Genomic DNA, 25,889 nt, shown 5'->3' with positions numbered 1-25,889 from the left:
CAAGAGTAGTGGAGTTGGAGCCATGAGCCCAGAGAAGTGACGGGGGTGAGGCAAGGAAGGGTGACCGTGAAGAGGAGGGGCATGGAGGGACTTGGGGGCAGCTTGGACAGGTGTGGCTTGGAGCAGTGGGATATGGAAGAGGGTAGGGGCCGGAGGGGGAAGATCTTTTAACTTCTGAGTGAGATGGGGAGTGTCTTGAAGAAAGGATGACATGACCTGCCTTAGTTATGAAAAGGACCTCTCTGACCACTTCAGGAATAGACTGAAAGCAAGAGTCATAGGCAGAAAGAAAGCCAAGTTAAGAAACTCAAGCTAAACAGGACAGGAAATGAGAGTGGCTTAGTCCGAGGTGACAGCAGTGGAGGGAGTGAGAACCTGTCAGATATAGAGTGGACAGAGGACGTGAGACAGGAGCAAGACGACTCTGAGCATCTGGGCCTGAGTAAGCAGGACAGAGCTGCCACTGTGACAAGACATATGACATGTGCTCAGTGGCTCAGTCATGTTGGCCTCTTTGCAGCCCCATGGACCATAGCCTGCCAGGCTCCTCTGCCCATGGACTTTTCCAGGCAAGTATACTGGAGTGGGGTGCCATTTCCTACTTTAGGGGATCTTCCTGACCTAGGGATCAAAGCTGGGTCTCTTGAGTCTCCTGCATTGGCAGGCGTGTTCTTTACCACGAACGCCACTTGGGAAGCCTGGAAAAGTTGCCATTAACCAAGATGAAAAATGTTCAAATGGAATTGACTTGGGAGAGAGGACTAGAAACTCACCTTTTGTCATGTGAATTTGAGATGTTTCCTAGACAAGCAAATGGAAATGTCAGGAAGACTGTTGATAAGTCTAGGGTTGGAGAGGGAGGGTCTAAAGGAGAGATGAGTCCAGGCAGGGGGAGGGGTGACAGCAAAAATTTCCAGCACCATCACAAATCAAGCTGCTATCCAGGAACTAGGGACGTGGATTAGGCATACTTATCATTTCATCACAGCAAAGTGTGAAAAGGAGCTTTAGACTAAAGATAGGCTAAAGTCACAGTCTTTACCATAGTAGCCCATGTTTAGCCTCACATTGCCAGGAGAAGCACTAGCTTAAAGTTGCTATTGAATTTTTTCCTGAAACAGCAGGTACAGTTCTCTAAGGTTGTATTCCCAAAACAGAGAATCTAAAGAAGGTGGCAAGCATATCCTTGGGAAGGTTAAAATCTGCAAAGGAAACCAAAACTTTACAAAGTTACCTTTTAACTCCCTCCTTCATTAGCGAGGGCTGGACTTCCGGTTTCCAGAAGTTCAGTTCAGTTCAGTTGCTCAGACGTGTTTGGCTCTTTGCGACCCCATGAATCGCAGCACGCCAGGCCTCCCAGTCCATCACCAACTCCCTGAGTTCACTCAGACTCACGTCCATCGAGCCAGTGATGCCATCCAGCCATCTCATCCTCGGTTGTCCCCTTCTCCTCCTGCCCCCAATTCCTCCCAGCATCAGAGCCTTTTCCAATGAGTCACCTCTTTGCATGAGGTGGCCAAAGTACTGGAGTTTCAGCTTTAGCACCATTCCTTCCAAAGAACACCCAGGGCTGATCTCCTTCAGAATGGACTGGTTGGATCTCCTTGCAGTCCAAGGGACTCTCAAGAGTCTTCTCCAACACCACAGTTCAAAAGCATCAATTCTTCGGTGCTCAGCCTTCTTCACAGTCCAACTCTCACATCCATACATGACCACTGGAAAACCATAGCCTTGACTAGACGGACCTTAGTCAGCAAAGTAATGTCTCTGCTTTTGAATATGCTATCTAGGTTGGTCATAACTTTTCTAAAACGGTTCTGTCACTACCACACTCAAGCGCTTAGTATCTAGGAAGTCAGCTCTTCAGGCTCCAATTTCCTTACCTGGAAAGGAAAGCAACTGGACTAGGTCACTGAGTTTCAAACCTTTTACTGATTTGTTTGAAGCAGGACAGGTGAAAGCTGGTAAGGGCTTTGAGCAGACCCCAGTTTGGCTCACCTCTGCTCTGAGTCCCAACTCTGTGCATGCTTAGGCACCACAGGAGCACAGCTTGGAATTACTCGACTAGCTGGTCCCTTCCCAGCTCTGAAGGTTTCTTTCTCTCTTACAACCTTCCTGAATATGGCTGTAGGGTGAAATCAAGCAATAGTGAGGACCAGGAAGGCAGAGAGTGTAGCAGCACGTGGGAAGGGGCATTGATAAAGGAAGTGGGGTCACCACAAGCAAGAATTTTCCAAAACACAGTACAAGCCCTGTGGCATTCCAGACAGTTGTGGTGATGTCATCGCAGGTGACAGAGTAATCTGGCCTATGACACTTAATGGATTGGGATTTTCTCTCCATTAAACAGAGGTACTTTGGGGAAAGGCTTCAGATACTAATTCGAGTTCATACTGATTTCTTACATGCCTATTGTGGATGCGTGACTGGTGTCTGGACCCCAGCCCTATATCTAATCCGTCATTCAGATCATGATATCCATACTAGGAACTGTCCCTAAACCCGTCATACAAAATAATTCAAATTTTCCACACATATTTTATAACAAGGCCTCAAAGGGTGAGTCTCTCTATTCTATTTAACCTTCACATCTTGGGTTTGGGGAATTTTTAGTGCCCACAGATGCAGGATTCTCAACATTTCATTTTACAAATCGAAATCGTTCTCATGCCCCAAGCAGAGGCACACGGAGGGGCCTCTCCAGATGAGCTCTGCCTCTGGAGTCACTTTTCCAATCAGGCAGCCAGGGTCAAGGACTGTGAGGAGGGACTTGCCAGAAGGCTTCAGCAGCCCCTGTACCATAATCCACCCCCGGGACAGCCCTTCTTGCAGTCACTGCAGAATTACAGGAGGGTCTGTATCTCCTTTAGCATCTAAAACCACAGCAACCGTTACGCTCTTCCTCCCACTTCCTCCTCCATTTCTCCCTGTCCTGCTAACACTGATCATAAATATAAAAAGAAATATCAGAAAACAAATGCACAATTCTCTTGTCTTTGTTATATAACCACTTTGACTGCAACCTAAGAATCTAAGTTGACTTCATTCCAGTGAATCAGTTCAATTCAGTCGCTTAGTCATGTCTGACTCTCTGTGACCCCATGGACTGCAGCATGCCAGGCCTCCCTGTCCATCACCAACTCCCAGAGCTTGCTCAAACTCATGCCCATCGAGTCGGTGATGCCATCCAACCATCGTATCCTCTGTCATCCCCTTCTTCTCCTGCCTTCAATCTTTCCCAGCATCAGGGTCTTTTCAAATGAGTCAGTTCTTTGCATCAGATGGCCAAAGTATTGGGGCTTCAGCTTCAGCACCATCCTCTGCCTTTGAGGTCAGAAGGATAAGTTGGAAGAGTATTGAAATATCCTATTGATTTTCTTGATACTACATTATTAATTGAAGTAGACACATTCAGACAGCTATTGGCTTTACCTCTGCACAGTGCATGAAAATGAATGAACTGACACATACTTAGTAAAAAGAGGACCTTCAAAACTACAGAGCTACTATTATAAATTTCATTCTGCAAAGAGCCCTGGGGAAAAACTCTTGATAAAATCAATTGCTCAAACTTGAAAGGGTTGTTTCATCTAAGATATATGTTTGTGAAATTCAAATCTCTCTCTCTTGAAAATAGCTGCTGTTAAATTTATTTTTGTAAAGTACTAGCTCATTTCTCATGGACAAGGAAACCAGGAGAGGGAAAACAGTTATGAACAACTTGCCAACCAAACAAGTCATCCCTTTATGAAACCTGGTAATATATTCCTCTATCACCTTTCTTTACTTCTCCCTAATTAAAGAAAAATGACTTTTGTTTGGGGGAAAGTGTCGCCATGGAATTGAACCTGACTGGTGTAGCCAGCATCGACCACATTCCTCCCACCTGATGGACTGGGGTGCAAAGAGTTGGAGTAAGGAGAGTGTTAAAGGAAAAGAAACCTCAGACAGAAGGTGCTGAGTTTTTAGCACTTGTCTCTTCTTAGATCTCAGTTCTTCCCAGATAACAACCATGTAGAAGAAAAGAAAAAGGCAGGGACAGGCCCAGCAATCAAGGCCACCAAGAGGACCTGACTTAGAGTCACTCCGCTTATACACAGGTCATGGCTCACTACCCTGAATCAAGGAGGTGACTATCTGAAGAAAAAGAAAAAAAAAAAAACTAAGGGAAGAGGAGGAGCAACAACATGAATGAGTTTCAAAAACATAATGTTATGGAAAATAAATCAAGTCCCCAAAAGCACACAGACTCTGATCCCATGCATACAAAGTTCAAAAACTGCTTATCATATTGGGGGTGGTGACGGAAGCTGGCCCCACAAGAGGACTTGCAGGTAATATAATATTTCTTGATCAAAGTGCTAGATGAATGCACATGTTCTGTTTGCAGAAATCACCAAGCTGTACACTTGCAACTGGACATTTTGCTCCTGTATGCTTTATCTAAATAAGGAACTAAAAGTTAAAGAGCTAAGGGGTAGTAGCTAAACATATAAGCCAAAGTAGATTATATCTGGCTAGGAAAGTTTCCCAGTCAAAAGTAAATATTTTAAAAGAAAATTGAACATGTCCCATGGAAAGGAAATTCAAGATTTCCAGCCCTTAAAACCACAGCTTTCCCTTTTCTTATATGTGTTCCTGCTTCTCTGTCTGTGTATTTAAGAAAGCCTTCCCATACCCAAGCCAGGTGGGAGCTCAGAACTATATAAACTTGTAAACCCATCTCCAATGGTTTCTTTTACAACATTAGAGAAAGTACATTTGAAAGGACAATCCATCCTAGTTGACAGAAATTTCTTCTTCTTGGCTTTTACTATCTAAAACACCTTACAAAGAGAGACAAAATTATCTCCCAGGACAGCAATCCTCTGAGCAGTGCTGATTCTGGAGGAAAAGTTATCCAGGTACTGGAGACATTTAAAGGCTTTACATGAATCACTTGAGACCAACTTTACGAGTAACTGTTCTATTTTTATTTAATTTATTCTCGACACTTACTAACAGCTGCAGCGTACTGCATGCTTAACACCAAAACAAAAACAAATTAAAAAACACTGCCTCTTAATTGTGCAATTTCCTGAAAAGACAAAAAAAAAAACCAAAAAACAAAAAACAGATACTACTCTTTCCTTTGCAAATTTTTCCTAGGTGATGATTTAAATTCATCCAAAGTGGTCTTTTGGGATGTGGGCTAATGCCTTTACTGAAGTTCCATGAGTCCAGGCTCCCCCTCACTACAGCTGGCCCTTCTGGTACAACATCCATTTAGCCTGCACATCAAAGCCTGCTCCCTTTCATTGAGAGCTACTCCACATTCTGAACAAAGGAAGATGGAATTCAACAGGCTAACATAATAAAACAATAGGTATACTGCCAGTAGGATGAAGCTGGGCATTCCTGAATCAAGATAAGAGATGTGAAGGACACCTGCTGAGGCTACATGGGGTTTCTTGTTAATGTTTAAAGAACAGAAGTCAACACTCTTATCTGAATGTTTAAACTGCAGGGACTAGAATGAGGTGCCTTCAACAACAAAAAAAGTAGAGGAAAAGCAATTTTATGAGAGTTATGAAAAATTTGAGGACCAAGAACTGTTATGACAGTTTCTGGAATGGGAACTCCCAAAAAGACTGAGTGTTGCCTTCTCTGGAAATACGAATGCATAATATAGACTCACCTCTTTAATTTTTTTCAATTCTGCTACTATGTACTCCTTGTGTGTGTGTGTGTGTGTGTGTGTGTGTGTGTGTTCAGTCATGTCTCTGTGACCCCATGGGCTGTAGCCCGCCAGGTTTCTCTGTCCATGAGATTTCCCAGGCAAGAATACTGGAGTGGTTGCCATTTCCTCCTCCAGGGGATCCTCCTAATCCAGGGATCAAACCCTTGCATCTCCTGCATTGGCAGGTGGATTCTTTACCACTGCGCCACCTGGGAAGCCCCTTAACATAGTCTAAATGAATAAACATTCTTTTGAACTCATGATAAGGGCTGGGTTCATACAGGGGTGGGGAGGGAAGAGAAATATAGAACTAAATAAGAAACATTTAAATTATAAATTTGTAGAGACCACATCTTCATGTCTCTTGTGTATCCTGGCACAATGATAAGAATACAGTAAAGGCATAATTATTGAAAATGAGTTTAAAAAATTCATAAAAATAAGGCCTGAGTAAGATTGTATGACTCCACTTATATGAGGGACCTAAAATACACAAATTTATAAAGACAGAAAATATAAGTTACCAGGAGCTGGGGAGGAGAGGGGAATGGGGAGCTACTGTTTAATGAGTATTATGTTCCTGCTTGGGATGATGGAGAGTTCCGGGAATGGACAGTGCTGGTGACTACGCAACAAGGCAAATATACTTAATGCCACTGAATTGTACACCTTAAAATGGTGACTTTTACATTATGTACATTTTATCAGTGTAAGTGTGTTAGTGTCTCAGTCACGTCTGACTCTGAGACCCCATGGACTGTAGTCCGCCAGGCTCCTCTGTCCATGGAATTCTCTAGGCAAGAACACTGCAGTGGGTCACCATGCCCTTCTCCAGGGCATCTTCCTGACCCAGGGGTCGAACCTGGGCCTCCTGCATTGCAGGCAGATTCTTTACCGTCTGAGCCACAGTGTAAAAATTGTTTAATAAAACTTTAAAATGAAAACACAAACAGGGAATCCTTGGCTAGATAGGGACAGTGATCTCAGGGGGCTCTGGTCACCTCTTTACAGAAGCTACAGGGGGTTGGACACTGGGCACGTGCCAGGCTCAGAAAAGGAGAAGTGATGTTGGCACTGGGGCTGCTGAAGTGCAGGTGGCAGAAGCCACCTCTCCCACTTGAAGACAGTCCATTTCCTAGTGCTGAGTTCTGCTTCAGGTGGAGGAATTTTTTATATACTTGAAAACAGTAATCAAAAAACTCTACAAGGATACCATGGAGCAACTAACCCCATGAGCCGTAACGACTGCAGCCTGTGCTCCACAACAGGAGAAACTACCGCCGATGAGAAGCCTGAGCACTGCAACTAGACAGTAGCCCCTGCTCCCTGCAACCAGGGAAAGCCCACACGCAGCAACCAAGACCCAGTGCAGCCAAACATAAAATAAATAAAAATAATTAAATAAAATATTTACTAGCTGACCCTTAGCAAAAAAAAAAACCTCCCCAGGGGAGGTGGGAAGCACCTCAAAAGATCCGGACTTTGTCTCAAATATCGTACTTACAGTCTGGGTACCCTACCCTCGTCAGGTATCACTTTGCCTCTCTGCAAATTGAAGCACTGAGATCACACGATACATGGCCTCTACGAGCTGTACTTCATTGTTTCTACGTCATCCCTTAACTTCTTTTTTCCCCGACAGTTCCAACTGAAGAAAACGCAGGTTTTCATCTCTTTAGCATCACTGTTCTTTCCTGGACTCTCCAGTGTCCTACTGGTCTGTATAAAGGAACAGTGCTCCAAAATGAATATACGAGTTTGATGAAGCTATGGTGAGTGTAGAGCGTGGAAGAAATACCACTTATGGCTTTTTTTTCCACTTTCTTTTCTTAGGTTTTTTTTTTTTTTTACAGTAATAATGCTATATAACTGAAAATCGCTTGCAACCGTTGGTAAGTTAAGGTCATTAAGAATCAAGTTATATAGTAAAAGTAACTATTTTCCTTTTTCTAAATTGGTTGGGTGGTAAAAAGCAGCCTGATTACTCTTCAACAGGAAAGGATAAGAATATGAACAAAGAAACTTTTTATAAACGCCTCGCATTATTTATAAGCAGTAAGGAACACACAGTGGTATTTACCTAACCTTGTAGCTCCTCTAGGCAAATTAATTCACTCCATTCAGTTATTCAAAGCTGCTGTTTAAAAGTTCTAAAGATTTAAGAACTTTTTATGTACAATTCAAACCATTTCAGATGAATCAAATGTAGCTGTATTATAGACTGGGTGTATAAAGTGAGTAAGGTAGGCTCAGTTTTAAAGGAGGTTTTCAGCCAAATGTCTGGGTTTTGCCTGAATGATGCCAAATAGTCTGATTGAGCAATTCACTCTTCAATCTACTGATCTGATAATAAATAAAGTAGGTATACCAAAAAGCCTAAAAGCACTTGAGTAGTAATGGATAAAATTACCCTAAGGAATAAAATGGTATTAAAATTAGACATCAGCTTTCCAAACAGGGAAAAAGGACTGAAATTAGAACAGCCAAGTGAAAACTAAGAATATATCCTCCCCAAGGAATCCCTGGTTGTCCAGTGGTTAGGACTTGGCACTTTCACTGCCGTGACCCCAGGTCCAGTTCCTGGTCAGGGAGCTAAGACCCCAGAAGCTAAGCAGTGTGGCCCAAAAGAAAAAATCCCCCCATAAAATAATATACCAACAACATCCAATTAATATGTCTTCATTAGATCATTCATTTTTATTTTTAGTAGTTTTCTTTTTTAAATACATAGTAGGCTGGAAACCTAAGTCAGGAAACCCAGAGAGTTCCAACACTGTAATATATTTTCTTTAGACGATGATATAGCATATTTCAAGGATGCATAGAAGGAATCCAGCAATGCGCCAAATTCATAAAACTGCAAGAACAGGTTTCATTTAAAATTAAATAACAAAACAGTGGGAATTTGCTGTATGACTCATAGAACTCAAACTGGTGCTCTGTGACAACCTAGAGGTGTGGGATGGGGTGGGAGGTGGGAGGGAGGCTCAGGAGGAAGGGAATATACATACACCTATGACTGGTCCATGCTGATGTATGGCAGAAACCAACACAATGTTGTAATTATCCTTCAATTAAAAATAAATTCAAAAAAAAGAAAAAATTAAATGACAAAATAATATGCGGATACACAAAATCTTTATTAAATGACCACATAGTAATCAGATACACTTCCTGATTCAAGAAAAGGGATTATCACCTGGTTTATAGTATATTTTTTAAAAGTCCCAAAGTAAAACAAGATTTGCAGATAAGATCTGTCTACACACACTGCCATTTCCTTTTACGATTATTTCCCCTCTCTTTGGACATCCACCTTCCACACACCTATTGTCCTATGCTCTTCCCTGCATCTTCTCAACCACGCTCCTCCTCCTGGATGGTGACAAATTCCCTACAAAGTCTCTTCAAAGCAAGACTACCACCACAAAATCCCCTGTGCTACCAAGCTCTAATCTCAGCTGGCTCTCCTGGAAAATGGCAATAAGGTAAATACAGCTTGGTAGCAAGGGATGATAGGCCTTTCATGACCTGATCATATATAATATGTAGACAACTACTCCCCCATCAAAGGGGGTTATTCCTGACTCTCTATCTTCTATACAGTCAACAGAGCTAGTTATCTAGAGAGAGAAACACACACCTAGAGAGAGAGAGAGAGAGAGAGAGAGAGAAAGGAACATACAAACAGATTCCTTCTTTGGCTAAGAACAAACATCCTTAAAATACCTAAAAATTTCATTATGTGTCAGGGAAATATAACTGAAAGAGGGTGCTGGCTGAAAGCATTAACAAGCGTCTATACTGACTAGAGCTGTATATAGTATAGCCCAGAAGTGACAGTGGTACCCAAGCAAAATGCAGAGGTGCCAGATACCTATTAAGATAAACTGTAAAGAAAACTCAGGGCTTCCCTGGTGGCTCAGCGGTAAGGAATCTGCCTGCCAATGCAGGGAGCACAGGTTCGATCCCTGGGTTGGGAAGATCCCCTGCAGGAGGAAATGGCAAACCACTCCAGTATTCTTGCCAGGAAAATTGGACAGAGGAACCTGGTAGGCTACAGTCCATGGGGTCACAAAGAATTAGAACGACTTAGTGAAAAAACAACAAAGAAAAATCAAGCACTGATTAGATTTGAACAAACTCTTTTCTACTTAAGACAATGACCCCCAACTTGGGGACCACCAGCTCCTACCAGTTTCTAAGTGATGAAAAGTAGTCTTCAAATCCACATACACACCCAGCCAATAGACTAAAGAAACACTTGCTTCTCAAATATAAGGATGACTGTTCCTCAAAGGTAAATAGTCTGTGATACCATTACTAAAATTCAAATACATTCAAAGAAAATATTGAATTTATAATTAGTTTGCCATTAAGTATTTTCTCAGCTAATATATAATAAGTAAACTATTCGTGTGAGTTCTTGAAATTTTGAGCCTTATAAAAAGTATCTTCATGTCGACAAAAGCGTTGAGAGTGGCTACCCTAAGATTCTACACTAAACTCTCCAGACAAGGTTAGATGCACCTGGGTTCTTCTGGCTGCATCCATATGTATGTACATAAGTAGGCTGATCTCCACACTTCCTTCCATAGTGGTGAATAGCAAAAATACAAACATGGCACTAAGTTTCACTGATGTACAAAAAAAAAGAATGGATTTTCATTTGGTGTAATAAATCTGATGCAACAAAGGCAAAATAAATATATACATGCATACTAAAATCCAATTAAAAAAATAGTAATTTAATTGAGCAGAACCCCTCTGTAGATAAGCTGCAGAGTACACGGGAATGTTCGCTTAGCACAAGTTGCCTATGATCTTAGCTAAATGAGCCCGTGGGGCTGCTTCACACCTGCTTGACCAATGTCATTCTGTAAGGAGCTACAAATTCATGAGCCAAGTGGACCTTCTTTAAAAACTGTAATAACATATGAAGAGAGAAAAATAGACATGAACACGTCAGCAAATCTAAGGCAGGTTGACTGCCTGGTCTTCCTTGAACTGGGGGATCTTCTCAAACTCACTTTGCTTCTTGAAGAAAAGCTGAGCCAGGATGTGGTCTGCGGTGGCCTGGAGATAATCATCCATGTCAAGGGTTTGCAACTGATAGTGGAAACCAAAAGAAGAGGTGTCAGCACCAAAGTACGGCCACAGAGATCCTACAGCCATAAGGGTACTTTCACAACGGTAGCTGCATGGATATGTAACACTAGGAGCTGTGAAATCCTGCAAATGGTCCCCTTGAGCTTGTCTTCTCTTGCCAGGGGGAGCTCACCTTTTCGACTCCAGGAATAAGGGAAGTGAGTGATGGCTACAGATGCCGAGGCATCTCTTTAGAAGGGACCTCCATCCCACTGGGAGCTAGTTCTCTTTAAAGAGGGAGCATGACCTTCTGTCCACCTAGAAGCAGGGATTAGTGCCCAAAGGGCCTCTCCGAGCTCCATGCACAGAGGCACGTGATGGAGGCTCACCTGGCGGCCAGGTAAGCGCCCCTCCTTCTCCGTAGCCAGAGACAGTCGTTTGTCTCTGCCTCTGGGGCAGGGCTGTCCAGCTGGTTTGACTCTGTCCACCCTCTCTGCATCACTACCTTCCTGTCCTTCTCTCTGCTCCCCATTCTCTGACACCACCTCCTTTCTCAGCCAGCCTCTCAATTTCTGCATGCATGTGGGTCTCTCCGTGTCGCTCACTGTGCTTCTCTTTCTCTCTGTCTGCATGTGTCTCTGAGCTTATATGTCTTTGAATCTCTCCGTGTGTGTTTCTCGCTAGGCCGTCTGCCTTTCCCTCTCCTGTGTGTACAGGCCTGTCTGTGTGTGGGATGTGTGTGTTCATGTGTCTCTCCTCCTGTCTCTCCCTCCCTATGGGTCTCCGCTCCTCTCTGCGTCTGTGTTCGTGTGTTTCCTTCTGTCCGTATGTCTCTGCGCTGCTTCTGTCTGTGTCACTCTGCTTGTGGTTCTCCGTCTCTATTTCTGTGCGTGTCTCTGTCTCTGTGTATCTCTCTATGTGTGTTTCTGGGCACGTATGTCTCTTCTGTGTTCCCATCTCTCATTCTCTGTTTCCTTCTGGGTGTGTGTTTCCATCTCTCAGACTGTCTCTCATCCTCTCTCCCTCCTCCCTCTTGATGTTTTTCCCTTCTTTTCCTGCTTATATTGGATTGGATTTTGCTTCGTGATTTGTTCTGATAGTAACTGTGGAGAATAAAGACCAAGGGGGTGGCGGTAGCAATGAAAGCACCAGCTGAGCTGCCAGGGAAGCCAGTGTGCACCTTGCTCTGCACCATGTCCCCATGCCTTTTTTCGTTTATAACTGGAAATTTGCATCTTGTGAAAAGTGAAAGTGAAAGTCGCTCAGTCGTGTCCGACTCCAGTGAGACCGGCTCCAAAAGTATGGGACACCAGAATCCTATCCCCCACCTTGCCCCGAGCAAGTCTACAGCTGTTAATAGTTTTCCAGTGCATATCTTCCTCATAGAGCTCTCCACAAACCTCACCCCAGGTACCACCAGAAAGGTTTGGAGACTCAGAGAAGCAGACTCTGGAGTTTTCCAGTCTCCTTTGAAGAGGGGAAGTGTCATCACGGAAAATGAGCATCACCCGGCAGAACAGGCTCGCCTCTTGGTACAGGTCTTGTTGATGAAACTGCAGAATCCACACCGTGCTCCCCGCTGGAGATCTTGTTGGGTCTCCACGTGGGAAGAACCATGGCCAAGAGAACCACAGCCTGTCATTTCTGGACCTGCCCCAGGGGTCCCAGACTCATAATTATCACTCTGTCTCGGCAGGGAATCTAGTCCTAAGACCTTTTTCTAAAATCTAAGTTCTACTACTTATTCTTGTTCTTCAAACACATTATTCCATCTAATTAAGGAACACTGGGATGAATTTTTAAAAGCAAACAACTATTTAATCTAACAAATAATTTCTCTTAATATGTGTTTTATAATACAGATCATGGTATATCAGATTTGCTTTAAACAATGATGGGAGGGAATGCTACTCCTTCTCAGGAGCACTGCTGAGTCACACTTCATGCTACTTCATGTCTCCTATAGTTTCTTTCGATATACAAGAGACTTTTCCTTCCTCCCTCTTCCTTTCTCTCTCTCTTTCTCCCTTATCTCTCTACCATAAATTTCAGAAGAATAAATTGGCCATACTTACTTCACCTCCTCCCTCTCTGTTAGGGAGCTGGCAAAGCTTCAAAACGCAGGCTGTGTTTCTCTATGCCATAAGGTGAGTAAGAGCTCACCTCAACACCAGTAAGCCAACCCAATCCTGGCCAACCCAACAGATATCAGGAAACCCACCTACCCACAGATGCTAATCATATTCCCAAATATCTTCATGATTAGTAACAGAAATGATTTTCTAAGTCTCTGTATGCTGCTCTTTGGGCTTCCCAGTGGCACCACTGGTGAAGAATCCACCTGCTAATGCAGGAGACTTAAGAGACATGGGTTCGATCCCTGGGTTGGGAAGATCCCCTGAAGAAGGCCATGGCAACTCACTCCAGTATTCTTGCCTGGACAACTCCATGGACAGAGGAGCCTGGAAGGCTACAGTCCATGGGGTTGCAAGGAGTCGGACACGACTGAAGCAACTGAGCACACACATGCTACTCTTTCATCTTTTTTTCTCAGTTGGTTGAGATTTCGGGGAATTGAGAGAGAAATGTGATGTACTGGATCCCTTTATAACCAAATGAAAAGATTATTTGACCTCCAATTCTCCTCTTCACACGTTGGTTCAGCCAGTTCATTAAATCAGTCATCGATTCAATATCCATGTGCTGAGTCCCCTCTATGACCCAGACACACTGCTTAGCAGAGGACTCTGCACATCACTGGCACTCACCAACATCTCCAACACTGGCTTATTCTCACCTGGTCTCCAGTGCTGAAGGCAAGAATGAGAAGCAAATCTTCATCGCATGTGCTCTTAATGTAATGCTGGGTTCCAGTGGGGAAAAATATCACATCTCCAATGTGAATGTCAAACTCTGTGGAACTCTGAGCATTGATAATGCCCACCTAAGGAGGGGGGAAAAAACTATGCTGAACTGAAGCAAACAAAATCATATATTCACTAAGGATAAGTATTCACAGTGAACAGATCAATAAAAGCACATAGTTATAAAGGGACTTCTTAGAGAAGGTAAACAGCAAAAAAGAGGCAATCTTTCACATTCACGCTCCTGTTTCTGAGACGCAGTTCCACAAAAATTAGAAGATACTCTATTGAAGTAAATGTCCCTCAAAATGCATTAGTGAAATCAACACTGCAGAACTTCATACAAAAAGAGCATCAACTGCCATGTTCTAATTAAGGGTGTCAATGACCTTCATTCACTAATTAGGCAGAGGACTTAAATGCCAGCGTTTTACTGCCCCTACACCCTCCTTCCCACTCATTTGGGAAAAGTCAGCCTCTGGGAGAGCAGCATCCTAAGGGTCTTCCTTTAACAGGGCTGGAGACTGAATGCACATAAACGCACACACATGCACACAAAGCACCTCGCAAAGGACATCTGATCCTTGAAAGGAAATCTGTGGAGGATTAATGACAATGCCCTTTTCCCGTTTATTAGAGCTGTCGCCTCTAAAAACGTAAAACTTTTGCTCCGGATGACAGAAAAGGTGAATTTCAGTCTGGTCTGATTATATCTGTCACAAGTGAAGCAGATATAAGCTAGAGAAGCCCATTTTTACCTGTATATCTTCCCAGGATCCCTACAAAAGCCCAGAGGAGCTACTGTCAAATCACTGTGATAAGATGATACTTTGTGTGGCTTTTCTTATGGTACTCATACAATTAATTGATCACCCAAACCAGGACTTTCTGTAGAGTCAAAAGTGGTGCTATTAATAATTTCACCAAGGGGATATATGGCCACCCTACTGGGGCTCCACACCTGCCCACCACCCTCACTCATATCACACTGAGAGACAAACAGCCAATTTCATGGTCCCCAAAGCAGAGCACACTAAATGCTTGCGTTACCAGAGAATGCAAAACTCAGAAAATGTAAGCAGGTACTCCAGCCCTTCACCATTAGTGATAAACCTCTCTATCAGTTCTGAATGTTCTTAGAACCCTCCTCGTGCTAAGAGCAAACTTGGAAGTTACCTCCCAGGACATGCATGGTACCCTCTATGGAAACCATGCCCAGAAAGCCACATGCACAAAGTCCTGTTCTATTACCAACAACTGAACCAAAACAAAGAAATACCTCCTGTTTGCTTCCTTCTGCACTGAAAAGGAAAGTACAGGAAAAAAACTGTTCACAGAGAAATTACCTTTGCACATCCACTTATTACGTATCCCATTTCATTTGCATTAAAATGAAAGTGTGGCTGTCGTAATCCATTGTTGTAAATCCTGAGTGTACTCAAACTGAGGGCTTTTTGATGCTTGAGAAAGAAAAAGAAAAATGAATTCCAACATTTAGCCAACATTCAACTCAGCAATTTAACAATTCATATAATCATTGTAGTAACTAATATTTATAAAGCCCTCACTGAGAACAGGAAATTTTTTATATTCCTTTACAGTTATTATGTCACTTGTCCTTTATAACAATCTTGCAAGATTGCCACCAACCGTATGAGATGAAATTAAAGTCTAGGTTGCCTGAGTAAACTCGGGACACACCATGGCAGAACTGGGGTTTGAATCACGGGATTTGATGCCAGAGTGGTGCTCTTAGTCATTAAACAATACTGCCAGTTGAGCATTTAAAACACATGAAAAGAGAAATCTCACAAGCCTCTAGTCTCTTTATTAATGTAACCATCCATGCCAAGAAGTTAAGCTTCCAAATTCACAAAGAGGCCTCAATCAATAGTTTGCATTGATCAAGTCAACGAGTGTTTGACTAGCTCTTTCCTTTTGCTTTGTCCAAAAACACTGACCCAACCTAAAGCTCATATTTCATCCATTTTGATAATCATCAAAACATTTTTCTCGATTACCTGATTCAGGAATTCACTAAAAATTTTTTCATTGTGGCTCAGTTCACTACTATTTTTCCAATATTGTGCCAACTGTATTATTCCTCCAGGAAATCGATGTTCTTTTGAGCCTAAATCAGATGAAATTTAAAAAACAAAATAAGACAAAACTACTTCAAAATGGTACCACAAAAGGAGAGCCAAATGCAGTCCCAGGAACAGCCCTTCTATAGTCATAGAAGTTTATGTGGTAGGAAGTACAAGAGCACATCCTGTGTGCTGCCAAGATATTGACCTGATACTGCCAGATGCTATCCTACCTTCCCAAGTTCTCCTGAAATTTCTAACATACAGTGACCTCTTTTAAGACGTTCAACTCAGGGGACCTGGTTGTACAACTAGCCATTCAGTTGTGTCTAACTCTTTGTGACTCTATGGACTGTAGCCTGCCAGGCACCACTGTCCATGGGGATTCTCCAGGCAAGAATACTGGAGTGGGTTGCCATTCCCTTCTCCAGAGGATCTTCCCGACCCAAGGATCTAACCCTGTCTCCTGCACTGTAGGTCAATTCTTTACTGTCTGAGCCACCAGGGAAGCCCATGGAAAACATGAGACTCATCCTAAACCTCTCTCCTCAATCAGTCAATGAAGTCCTGTCAGTTAAATTCCCTGCTTCTCAACAATTCTTTCTGTTTTACAGAGTGAGGCCACCATCATCCCCTACCTGAAAGACTGCACGAGTCCCTGACTCATCTCCCTGCTTCTCAGCTGGCCGCTTGCAATCATTCTCCACAATTCTGCTGGTCATTACTCCAAAAACAAAAACTAACACCAACTCAAAGAGACAGCTGCACCCTCGTTCACTGCAGCATATTTACAATAGCCAACATACGGAAACAATCTATGTGCCCAAGCTCACAGGTACAGGGAACAGAGTGGTAGCTGCCAGAGGCAGGCAATGGGGCTGGTTGAAATGGGTGAAGAAAGGCAAAAGACATAAATTTCCAGTTATAAAATAAGCAGGTCATGGGGACATGATGCAGAACGAGGCACCATAGTTAACAACACTGTAAAGCATACACTGGCTTCCCTTGTGGCTCAGCTGGTAAAGATCCACCTGCAGTGCAGGAGACCTGGACTCGATCCCTGGGTTGGGAAGATCCCCTGGAGAAGCGAAAGGCTACCCACTCCAGTATTCCAGCCTAGAGAATTCCATGGACCCTACAGTCCATGGGGTTGTAAAGAGTCGGACACGACTGAGTGACTTTCACTTCACAATGCATACATTAGAGTTACTAAGATCTTGTAAGTTCTCCTAAGAAAAAAAAATTGCAACTATTAATATGTACAGTGGTGATGTTACTAATAACTGGACTTATAGTGGTGATCATTTCATAATACATACAAATATTAAATCACTGTGTTGTATACCTGAGACTAACATTATGTTGTAAGTCAATTACACCTTAATAAGATAATATAAAATAAATGATAAAAATAGGTAAATTAAAAACCTCACTATATCACTCTCCTATTTAAAACCCCTTAATTGGGACTTCTCTGGTGGTCCAACGGTTAAGAACCCACCATGTAATGCAGGTTCAATCTCTGATGGGGGAACTAAGATCCCACAAACTGCAAAGCAACTAAGCCCGAGCACCTTCACTACTAAGCCTGTGCATCACAACTGGAAAGCCCATGTGCCTCAACAAAAATCCTGCGTGCAGAGACCTTCACAGGATCTTCACTGCACAAAGATCCCATGTAGCCAAATTAATCAATTATTAATTTTAAAATAAATAAAAATAAACCACTTAATTGCTACATGGTTGGACCCCTCCTCTATCATCAGGCTCTTCTCTTATAGCATTGCCCAGCCCCAACACACACCCTCTCACGCTCTGAATTTTTTTCCCACATTCTCATTTGCTTCCAGGCCTTTTCTCTCATTTCCTACTCTGTTGAGAAATGTGTTTTTTCAAAGTTCTCTTAACTATGCCTTGCTGTAAAAAAAAAAACAAATAAAACAAAAACACATTACATCTTAATCCAATATACCTATGTAATCATATATATATAAATACTTAACCAAAAAGTAAAAAGCCTTCATGAAATAACATACTATACCTTTCAAGTCATAAAAGTACCTCCACACAAAGTTATCTGGAGACTGTGAGTAATTAGCATTGACAACAAGTTCTGCCAAGTTGGGAGGAAGATTGACTCCCTGATCCTCCTTTTGCTTATGGAATGTTCTAATGAAATTAATTCCACCTTCAGGCTGAAACACATAAGAGACCGTATAAGACACCTGCAAACTAAGACTCAGCACAGCCGAATAAATAAACATTTTAAATTTTAAAAAGAAACAAAGTACTGATACATGCTACAACATGAAACAGTGGAAACAGTGGTTGACTTTATTTTGGGGGGCTCAAAAATCACGGCAGATGGTGACTGCAGCCATGAAATTAAAAGACGCTTACTCCTTGGAAGAAAAGTTATGACCAACCTAGATAGCATATTCAAAAGCAGAGACATTACTTTGCTGACTAAGGTCCATCTGGTCAAGGCTATGGTTTTTCCTGTAGTCATGTATGGATGTGAGAGTTGGACTGTGAAGAAGACTGAGTGCCGAAGAATTGATGCTTTTGAACTGTGGTGTTGGAGAAGACTCTTGAGAGTCCCTTGGGCTGCAAGGAGATCCAACCAGTCCATTCTGAAGGAGATCAACCCTGTGATTTCTTTGGAAGGAATGATGCTAAAGCTGAAACTCCAGTACTTAGGCCACCTCATGCGAAGAGGTGACTCATTGGAAAAGGCTCTGATGCTGGGAGGGATTGGGGGCAGGAGGAGAAGGGGACGACAGAGGATGAGATGACTGGATGGTATCGCCGACTTGATGGACATGAGTTTGAGTGAACTCCCAGAGATGGTGATGGACAGGGAGGCCTGGCGTGCTGCGATTCATGGGGTGGCAAAGAGTCGGACACAACTGAGTGACTGAACTGAACTCAACTGAGAGGCACTAAGATCCCACATACCACAGAGTAACTGCTGAGTAACTACATGCCACGGAGTGACTACTGAGCCCATACACTCTGGAGCCCACGCACAACAGAGAAGCCTGTGTACTGCAACGTCTTCGAATGCCACAACTAAGACCCGATGCAGCCAAAGAAATGAATATTAAAACAAAATATTTCTAAAAAATACTTTCCTATAGAAGCCCTTCATAGGGGAAAATAAAGAGCAATTCAACTTCGAGGCGGTTTATGTGTTAAATAGGAAGCAAGTCATGTTCTTGAGCCCATTACCCAACTGTTACTTTGTTGACTGCCACCTTAGAAACTCGAACAGCCATGCCTTCTTGGTGCCCACGGAATGCAAACCCTCTCAGGATTTGTTCTCAGCAGTGGTACACACCTTTAATTGACCTGGAAGTATTCTCAGCAGTGATACAGACCTTAAGTGACCGGGAAGCAATATCCTCAGGTGTAGAAAAAAATACATCATCAACATCCAGGGTCTGAAGTTCCTCATGTGTAGAAAAGAAGAGCAAAAAAAAGCAGTCTTCACTCCCCACATTCTTTATCCAGTGCACTGTGTTTTTTGGGAAGAAGATCACTTGGCCAGCTGTAACATTGTACGTGGTAACGACAGCACCATCGTCAACCACCCCAACCCATGCCGTCCCCTGAAATGGAAATGGAAGAGCATATCCCAACATCAATTTAGAGCAGTGCTTTTCAACCTTTTTTCATTACCTGCCTTCTAAGGTACCATGTTAGACTGTTTTTCTAATCCCCACCCTATGAAACGTTACCATTACAGAGGTACTGGCGACCTGTATATGGCATACACATACTGCTCACGTACTACACGTACATCTATGCTGTAGACATAAAAGGAGTGATACTTTTACCCTGCTAACAACCAGTTTTTGCCCTCTTCGGGGTAATACCACCCCACTGAGCATTCAGAGCTCTAAGATCATGCTAGTTTGAAAAGACTGCAAGTACATGTGTGTGTTCATAGATGGTTGCACAGACATACATGTGTGCGCTTGTGTATGTTTGTGTGTTTGCAAACAGATGTGTATGTATTTACCAGGTAAGAAAAAGCCTACATATAATTTTAATAATAGGAATAACATAGTGCATTTACTGTTATGTCCAAGTATTCTTCTAAGGAGGGCTTAATCTCATAGATGAAGCTCTAATCTCTCTTCTTGTAAATTCTAAAATCGAGTGAATTGTCCAAGTATAAAAAAGGAGTTTTATTAGCAATAACAGAAATATGTCACACACAAAAATTGGCTCATCTATTAACAAGATTACCAGGGTAAGACCAAACTCTGAAAGTTCTATGAAAGCTTAATCACTCCAATTTCCCCAGTGTCTGGAACACAGAAGCCATAAATACATTTCAGAATTAATGAATTATTTGCAATTCAGGGAAGTACAGTCATTTCACTTCCAGCTCTATTTCACTTTACTTCCAAAGAATTCTGGAAAGTAAAAGCCACAAAAGGGCATACCATTGGCGGATCTCAGGGACTCCAGGTTGAACATCAGCAAACTAGTTCGTTATTCCAGTCCCTGCTTTTTTCCCTAAAGGGAAGCTGTAGTCTCTTTGATCATTAGATCAGAGCTACCAGTTTTAGCTTTGGCTCAAAGGATGGAACAGTGATCTGAGCTTAACAATGTATGAAAAATGATTTTATATTGAAGAAAGAAGTTCAAACTGATGCCACGAATAATTAAGACAAACAGTCTAATGTTCCAAGGCACTGCTAACTGGTCTAATTGGGTACACAGCCAAAGCCTGGATGTTGTCTATCATCCTATTAGTTAAGTAGGTTTTGCAACAACCTAAATAATAGCCTGAGGACACAATGCACAAATGCTCAAGCACAGAATGTGGGCAAACCAGTTGTACCTGTACAAGATAGCCATGTTCGTTGGCATTGAAGTGCCAGTGAGGGGCCCGGAGGCCACTGCTTTTTATTCTCAGGGTCCCCAGGCTTATCTGTGATCTCTGGCTATTCAAGCTGCTGCCAAAGGCCTCCTCTTCAATGCTGAGGTAGTCGTTGGCATTGTTCCTGTACCGGGCCCACTGGATTGTGCCACCAGGGTACTCAAACACCTGGAAAGTTGTAGGCGAACCATCAGCATGGAGGCCATCTCCTGAGGAAAGTGAGGCCACCATGGCCCCCAGAGTGAGAGGGCAGCACAGGGGAAAAGGAAACGGGGGTGAGTGGATATGAGGGTGAGTGGATACGGGGGTGAGTGGATACAGGGGTGAGTGGATACGGGAGGTCCCCCCAAAAAAGAAGAGAAAGAACAGGTCTACAAGGCTCCAGGAGACAACAGTGCCATCAGTCCCTGTTAGAAAAACGAACACCTATCTTGACAAGCGAATACAGGGCTTTCCATCTGTCCTCCTATACCTCCCAGAGAACCAGCTACTAAAGCAAAGGTCAGCCCGGAGCCAACATCCACCCACCTTTCCCCTTCTCCATCCCTCACTTCCCTTCATCCAAACAGCCCACAGCTACTTCTTTCCAATGAAGAGAGAACACAGCTTAGTAAACAAGAAATAGAAATTTCATTTTGAAATCATCATTTATAATAGATGATTCTTTTTCTTAATACGTGTGATCCATACCACAGAGAAGGCAATGGCACCCCACTCCAATACTCTTGCCTGGAAAATCCCATGGACAGAGGAGCCTGGTAGGCTGCAGTTCATGGGGTTGCTAAGAGTCAGACACGACTGAGCGACTTCACTTTCACTTTCACTTTTCACTTTCATGCATTGGAGAAGGAAATGGCAACCCACTCCAGTCTTCTTGCCTGGAGAATCCCAGGGACAGGGGAGCCTGGTGGGCTGCCATCTATGGGGTCGCACAGAGTCAGACACAACTAAGTGACTTAGCAGCATACCTTGGATTTAGGTAAATGATAAAGAAACTGAAATTTTGGATCAACAGCCTTTGGCACCACGGGAATTGCTGTTTGCAGAGATTGGGCTCCAGGTTCTGAATGAGGCTGAGGGTTGTTGACATAAACCAAGGAGACAATCAGGACTCCGATCACCGTGGTAATGGTGCAAGCCAAAAGACACACCAGGAAAATGCTCATCAGTGACCACTGCCTCGTCTTTTCCTAGAAGAAATTAGAAATTATTCTCCACTCTTGAGGCATTAGAAACATTGCCAACTGTTTGGTTTATTTTCTCTTTTTTTTTAAAAAAAAAAAAGCACATTTATGGGATAAACGAACTGAGTAAAATGAGAGATGTGTAAATCAATACACACACACACACACACACACACACACGTACACACACACACACACTCACAGCATGGTCAGGCCCCGTAAGATGGCTGCTCTCCTGCTCTCTGTACAGCCCTTCCCCACTCTGCCTCACCCTTACCTGATGCACACAACTTCCTCCCCTCCTAAGGGGAAACGAATCAGTAACCACATACATGATCGGCCTGACCCCCACTAATGATTGCTCCAGCCCTCGGACCACATCGGCTCTGGTATGTTCAGTCATCACGGAGGAACAGTGGCCCTTGCAATGGTTGCTAAGCCAGAGCTGTGGGGAGATGCATTCCAACAGTCTCCCTGCAACCCAGGAGACCTTCTAACATCAGGCCCCTTATAATTGATAGCCCCCCTCCTCCCCTGTGCAGGGAAAATCGAGCCTGTGTCCTGCCTGCCCTCAGCAGTACCCGGTGGGTGTCCTTCTAGGCCCTTGGCCTCTGACCTGTAAGACGCCCTGCCCAGTGCACTACTGATGTGTCTGCTGCTGGCTCAGGTTCTCTCTTCAGTCTAGCAGCTGGGCAAGTGCAAGGACTGTAGGACATTCACACATGGCCCATACCTCAGATAACACCCAAATGAACAAGAATAAAAATAAACATTTGAGGACTGGGGCACACAATAAATTAAGGAAATTAAGTACCCAACTAAGTACTTCCAAATCAGTCAATTAGCCCCTATTTACCAGTTTCTTCACCTGAAAATCAATGAGATTATAAGGAGCTATTTTCTAAGAATGTTTTGGTTCCAGAATGTACAAATGCATTTATGTGTACAGGTACATGCATAGGAATAAGTAACATATCAGTAATCAATGGGCCTGACCTGACAAGTCTCTGTCTCCCCCTCCCTCCCTCATTTAAATAGCTTCAGTAAATTCCCTTTAGTAATAATACACACTATTATGTGTATTACCTATATGACCTAAGTCATCACTCAACTCTAAGTCACGGTATTTCCATGTATTTCTATGTTACTACTTCCTGGTTTCATATCACACTTATTTCTGAGTTACAATCCACATTACTGAAAGCTGCCAAGAAAATACTCACCCCAACCTTTGAACCAACTTGCCCTTACTCCTCTGACCACTAAAATGATGACTATCCTCAATGACAGCAAGGAGTCCTTTTCCACTGCTCTCTGAGTTCCTGGTCTTGCTCTCTGATCAAGTATGTTTTTGATCATTAATAATTCTAACATAGATAGTCTTACTTTGAAAGTGAAAGTGAAGTCGCTCAGTCATGTCCAACTCTTTGGGACCCCATGGACTGTAGCCTACCAGGCTCCTCCATCCATGGGATTCTCCAGACAAGAAAACTGGAGTGGGTTGCCATTTCCTTCTCCAGGGAATCTTCCCGACCCAGGGATCAAACCCGGGTCTCCCGCATTGGAGGCAGACGCTTTAACCTCTGAGCCACCAGGGAAGCCTTACTTTAACACTCATAAATATTCAAAAGAACACAAATAACAAATGTTGGCAAGGATGTGGGAAAAAGGGAACCCTGTACACTGTTGGTAGGAATGTAAACTCTGCAGTCACTGTGGAGAACAATATGGAGGTTTCTCAAAAAACTAATGATGGAACTGCTATATGACCTGGAGATTTCACTCCCAAGTATATATTTAAAACAAAAACACTAATTCAAAGGGATACATGCACCTCAATATTCACAGCAGCATTATTTACAATCTCCAAGATATGGAAGCAACCTAAGTGTCCATTAACAGATGGCTGGATAAAGAAGATGCAGTATATATATGACAGAATACTACTCAGTCATAAAAAAAGGAACAAAATTCCTTGCCATTTGTAGCAACATGGATGGACTGGGAGGGCATTGTGCTAAGTGAAATAAGTCAGACGAAGAAAGACAAATGCTGAATGATATCACTTATATGTGGAATCTAAAAAAATATAACAAACTAGTGAATATAACAGAAAAAGAAGTATACTCACCATATAAAGAGCAAATTAATGATTACCAGTGGGTGCAGGGGAAGAACAATGGATTGGGGAATAAGAGTACAAACTGTTGAGTGTAGGACAGGCAACAAGGATGTATTATTATACAACACAGAGAATATTGCCAATATTTTGTAATACTTGAATGTAGTTTTTTTACTGTGTAAAAAAATTTTTTAATGTTTTAAGTTATTTAATGATATGTTTGGTATAGCATAATCATTTACCAACATATTCAGTTTAACATTGTATAAGGGTATTATATTGAACAATAAATAACTCACTAATGCCAAGAACAACAATTCATAGAAAGCTGGGCCACTAAACAGCTACAGGAGTTAACAGTTTACAAGAGAAAAGGCAGGTCAGATTTTCAGAATAGGACACGCTAGCTTTCTTTAGAAGGTCACTTGAAGAAAACTGGTCTAAGGAGGGGCTCTTTCCTGAGATCTGCATAAAGGTTTTGAGGCAAGTAATCTCAAGATGTAAGTCCCCATTTGCATTCTTACCATTCTGGAGAAGGTGTTCATCTTCCCCTCAGACACAACCTTTCGCTCTGCATCTTCATTCATTTCAAATGCTAAGTTGTCCATTGGCTAAGAGGGCAAGCAATCCACTGAAAAAAACGGGAGGGATGCAACTTTAGCAAAGGCAGAAACCCCTGAGAAGAATGATCATTCTTAAATAAGGAAGTGCTTATATAAAGCTGAGAGTCAAGTTGAAAAAAAAAAAAAAAAAACCATAGAAAGAATTGCCAAATTAGAGACCAATAAACATTTCTGGTTCACCACTCTTTGCTCACTGATGACACATACAACAGATAATAACAGAAGCTACTAACGTTTATTTCCTCCTTTCCACTAAGTACCAAGCACAGTACTAAGTGCTTTCCACACATCATGGGATTTAATTCTTACAGCAATCCTGTCAGGTATTCCGGTGATTCTTCCCATTTTGTAAATCAGAAACCTAGGCACCAAGAGGTGTGATACCTGCCCCAAATCACACCTAGTTTTAGAGTAGGAGCAAAGATACCCTTTATCAAAAGATTCTCCCATAACATCAGGTTCTCTGCAGAGTTTGATGTGGGTACAAATGTTTTTTCACCCATATCAGTCCTGCCAGACAAGCATACTGGAGTGTGTTGCCATTTCCTCCTCCAGTGGAGCTTCCAAACCCAAGCACTGAACCCGTGTCTCTTGTGTCTGCTGCACTGGCAGGTGGGTTCCTTACCACTGGTGCCACCTAGGAATCCCTGTCTCTCGACAGTGTGATTGATTGTTCCATGTGGTTTGTTTATTGGATAATGCTGTTAAAAGTTAAATCTTTAAAATTTGTTTTACATCATCTTTCCTGAGTAAGCTAAAAATCTACTACTATAACCCACAAAACAATCAACCATCTGAAACCAGTAGGTGGTGTTTTGGGGGTTCTAAGGAGCTCTGGTCTTTCATGTCTCAGCGCAGAAAGAATTCAGCGAGGGGCAAAGTGACTAGAGAAAGTCTGTGAGCAGTAACCAAGACCCAGAACAGCCAAAAATAAATATTTTTAAAGGATAAGTTATTTACTAGAATAGGACATTTGTGAGGCTTACACACAGCTGGGTGAGAAGGTGCCACCCTAGGAACTTGATGGCCTACATTCTTTTCATCAACGGAAAAGTGGGCAGGGGGAATAGGCCGCCTCCTCCCTCATTCTCGAGTGGACACCACGCTTCCATCATCAGCTCCTTCTCCAGGCTGGGCACAGGAGTTTTCTTGTCCCTACATGGTCAAGCCAGGACTGTCGGGGCTCCATGGAAAAACTATTTCAGGTCTCAGTACAATGAACGTCTTTCAAGTGTCACCTTTCCATAAATTATTGAATTTTAAGGGTGCAGAGAGCATATCATAGGGGTCATTTACTTACTGAGCTCA

At 42.7% G+C, this 25,889-nt stretch overlaps 1 protein-coding gene across 2 annotated transcripts; it reads right to left on the bottom strand.

Moving 5' to 3' along the window:
• Positions 1-8,840: 8,840 nt before the first annotated feature.
• On the bottom strand, positions 8,841-24,645 carry LOC121817718 (uncharacterized). 2 transcript variants are annotated; one of them, XM_042239238.2, is made up of 9 exons: positions 24,483-24,645; positions 21,621-21,842; positions 20,614-20,820; positions 19,139-19,369; positions 17,800-17,953; positions 15,693-15,802; positions 15,018-15,131; positions 13,605-13,751; positions 8,841-10,828 (listed from the first exon to the last, which is right to left on the bottom strand). In XM_042239238.2, the coding sequence occupies exons 1-9, from the start codon at positions 24,564-24,566 to the stop codon at positions 10,694-10,696; spliced, it is 1,404 nt and encodes a 467-aa protein (XP_042095172.1). In that variant the 5' UTR covers positions 24,567-24,645; the 3' UTR covers positions 8,841-10,693. The 2 variants fall into 2 exon arrangements, with proteins under 2 accessions (XP_042095172.1, XP_060261269.1); XM_060405286.1 differs by lacking the exon at positions 20,614-20,820.
• Between the last annotated feature and the right edge of the window lie 1,244 nt (positions 24,646-25,889).

The sequence above is a fragment of the Ovis aries genome, chromosome 23 (genome assembly GCF_016772045.2).
Source record: "Ovis aries strain OAR_USU_Benz2616 breed Rambouillet chromosome 23, ARS-UI_Ramb_v3.0, whole genome shotgun sequence".
Lineage (NCBI taxonomy): Eukaryota > Metazoa > Chordata > Mammalia > Artiodactyla > Bovidae > Ovis > Ovis aries.
This window is presented reverse-complemented; position numbering and strand designations above follow the sequence as displayed.

Excerpts from the sequence above, each read along its gene's own strand:
- LOC121817718 (XM_042239238.2), bottom strand. The coding sequence starts at position 24,566 with ATGGACAACTTAGCATTTGAAATGAATGAAGATGCAGAGCGAAAGGTT. Across the intron at positions 21,843-24,482 it reads TGAACACCTTCTCCAGAATG|GAAAAGACGAGGCAGTGGTC; the intron begins GTAAGAATGCAA and ends AATTTCTTCTAG. Across the intron at positions 13,752-15,017 it reads TAATAAGTGGATGTGCAAAG|GTGGGCATTATCAATGCTCA; the intron begins GTAATTTCTCTG and ends CCCCCTCCTTAG.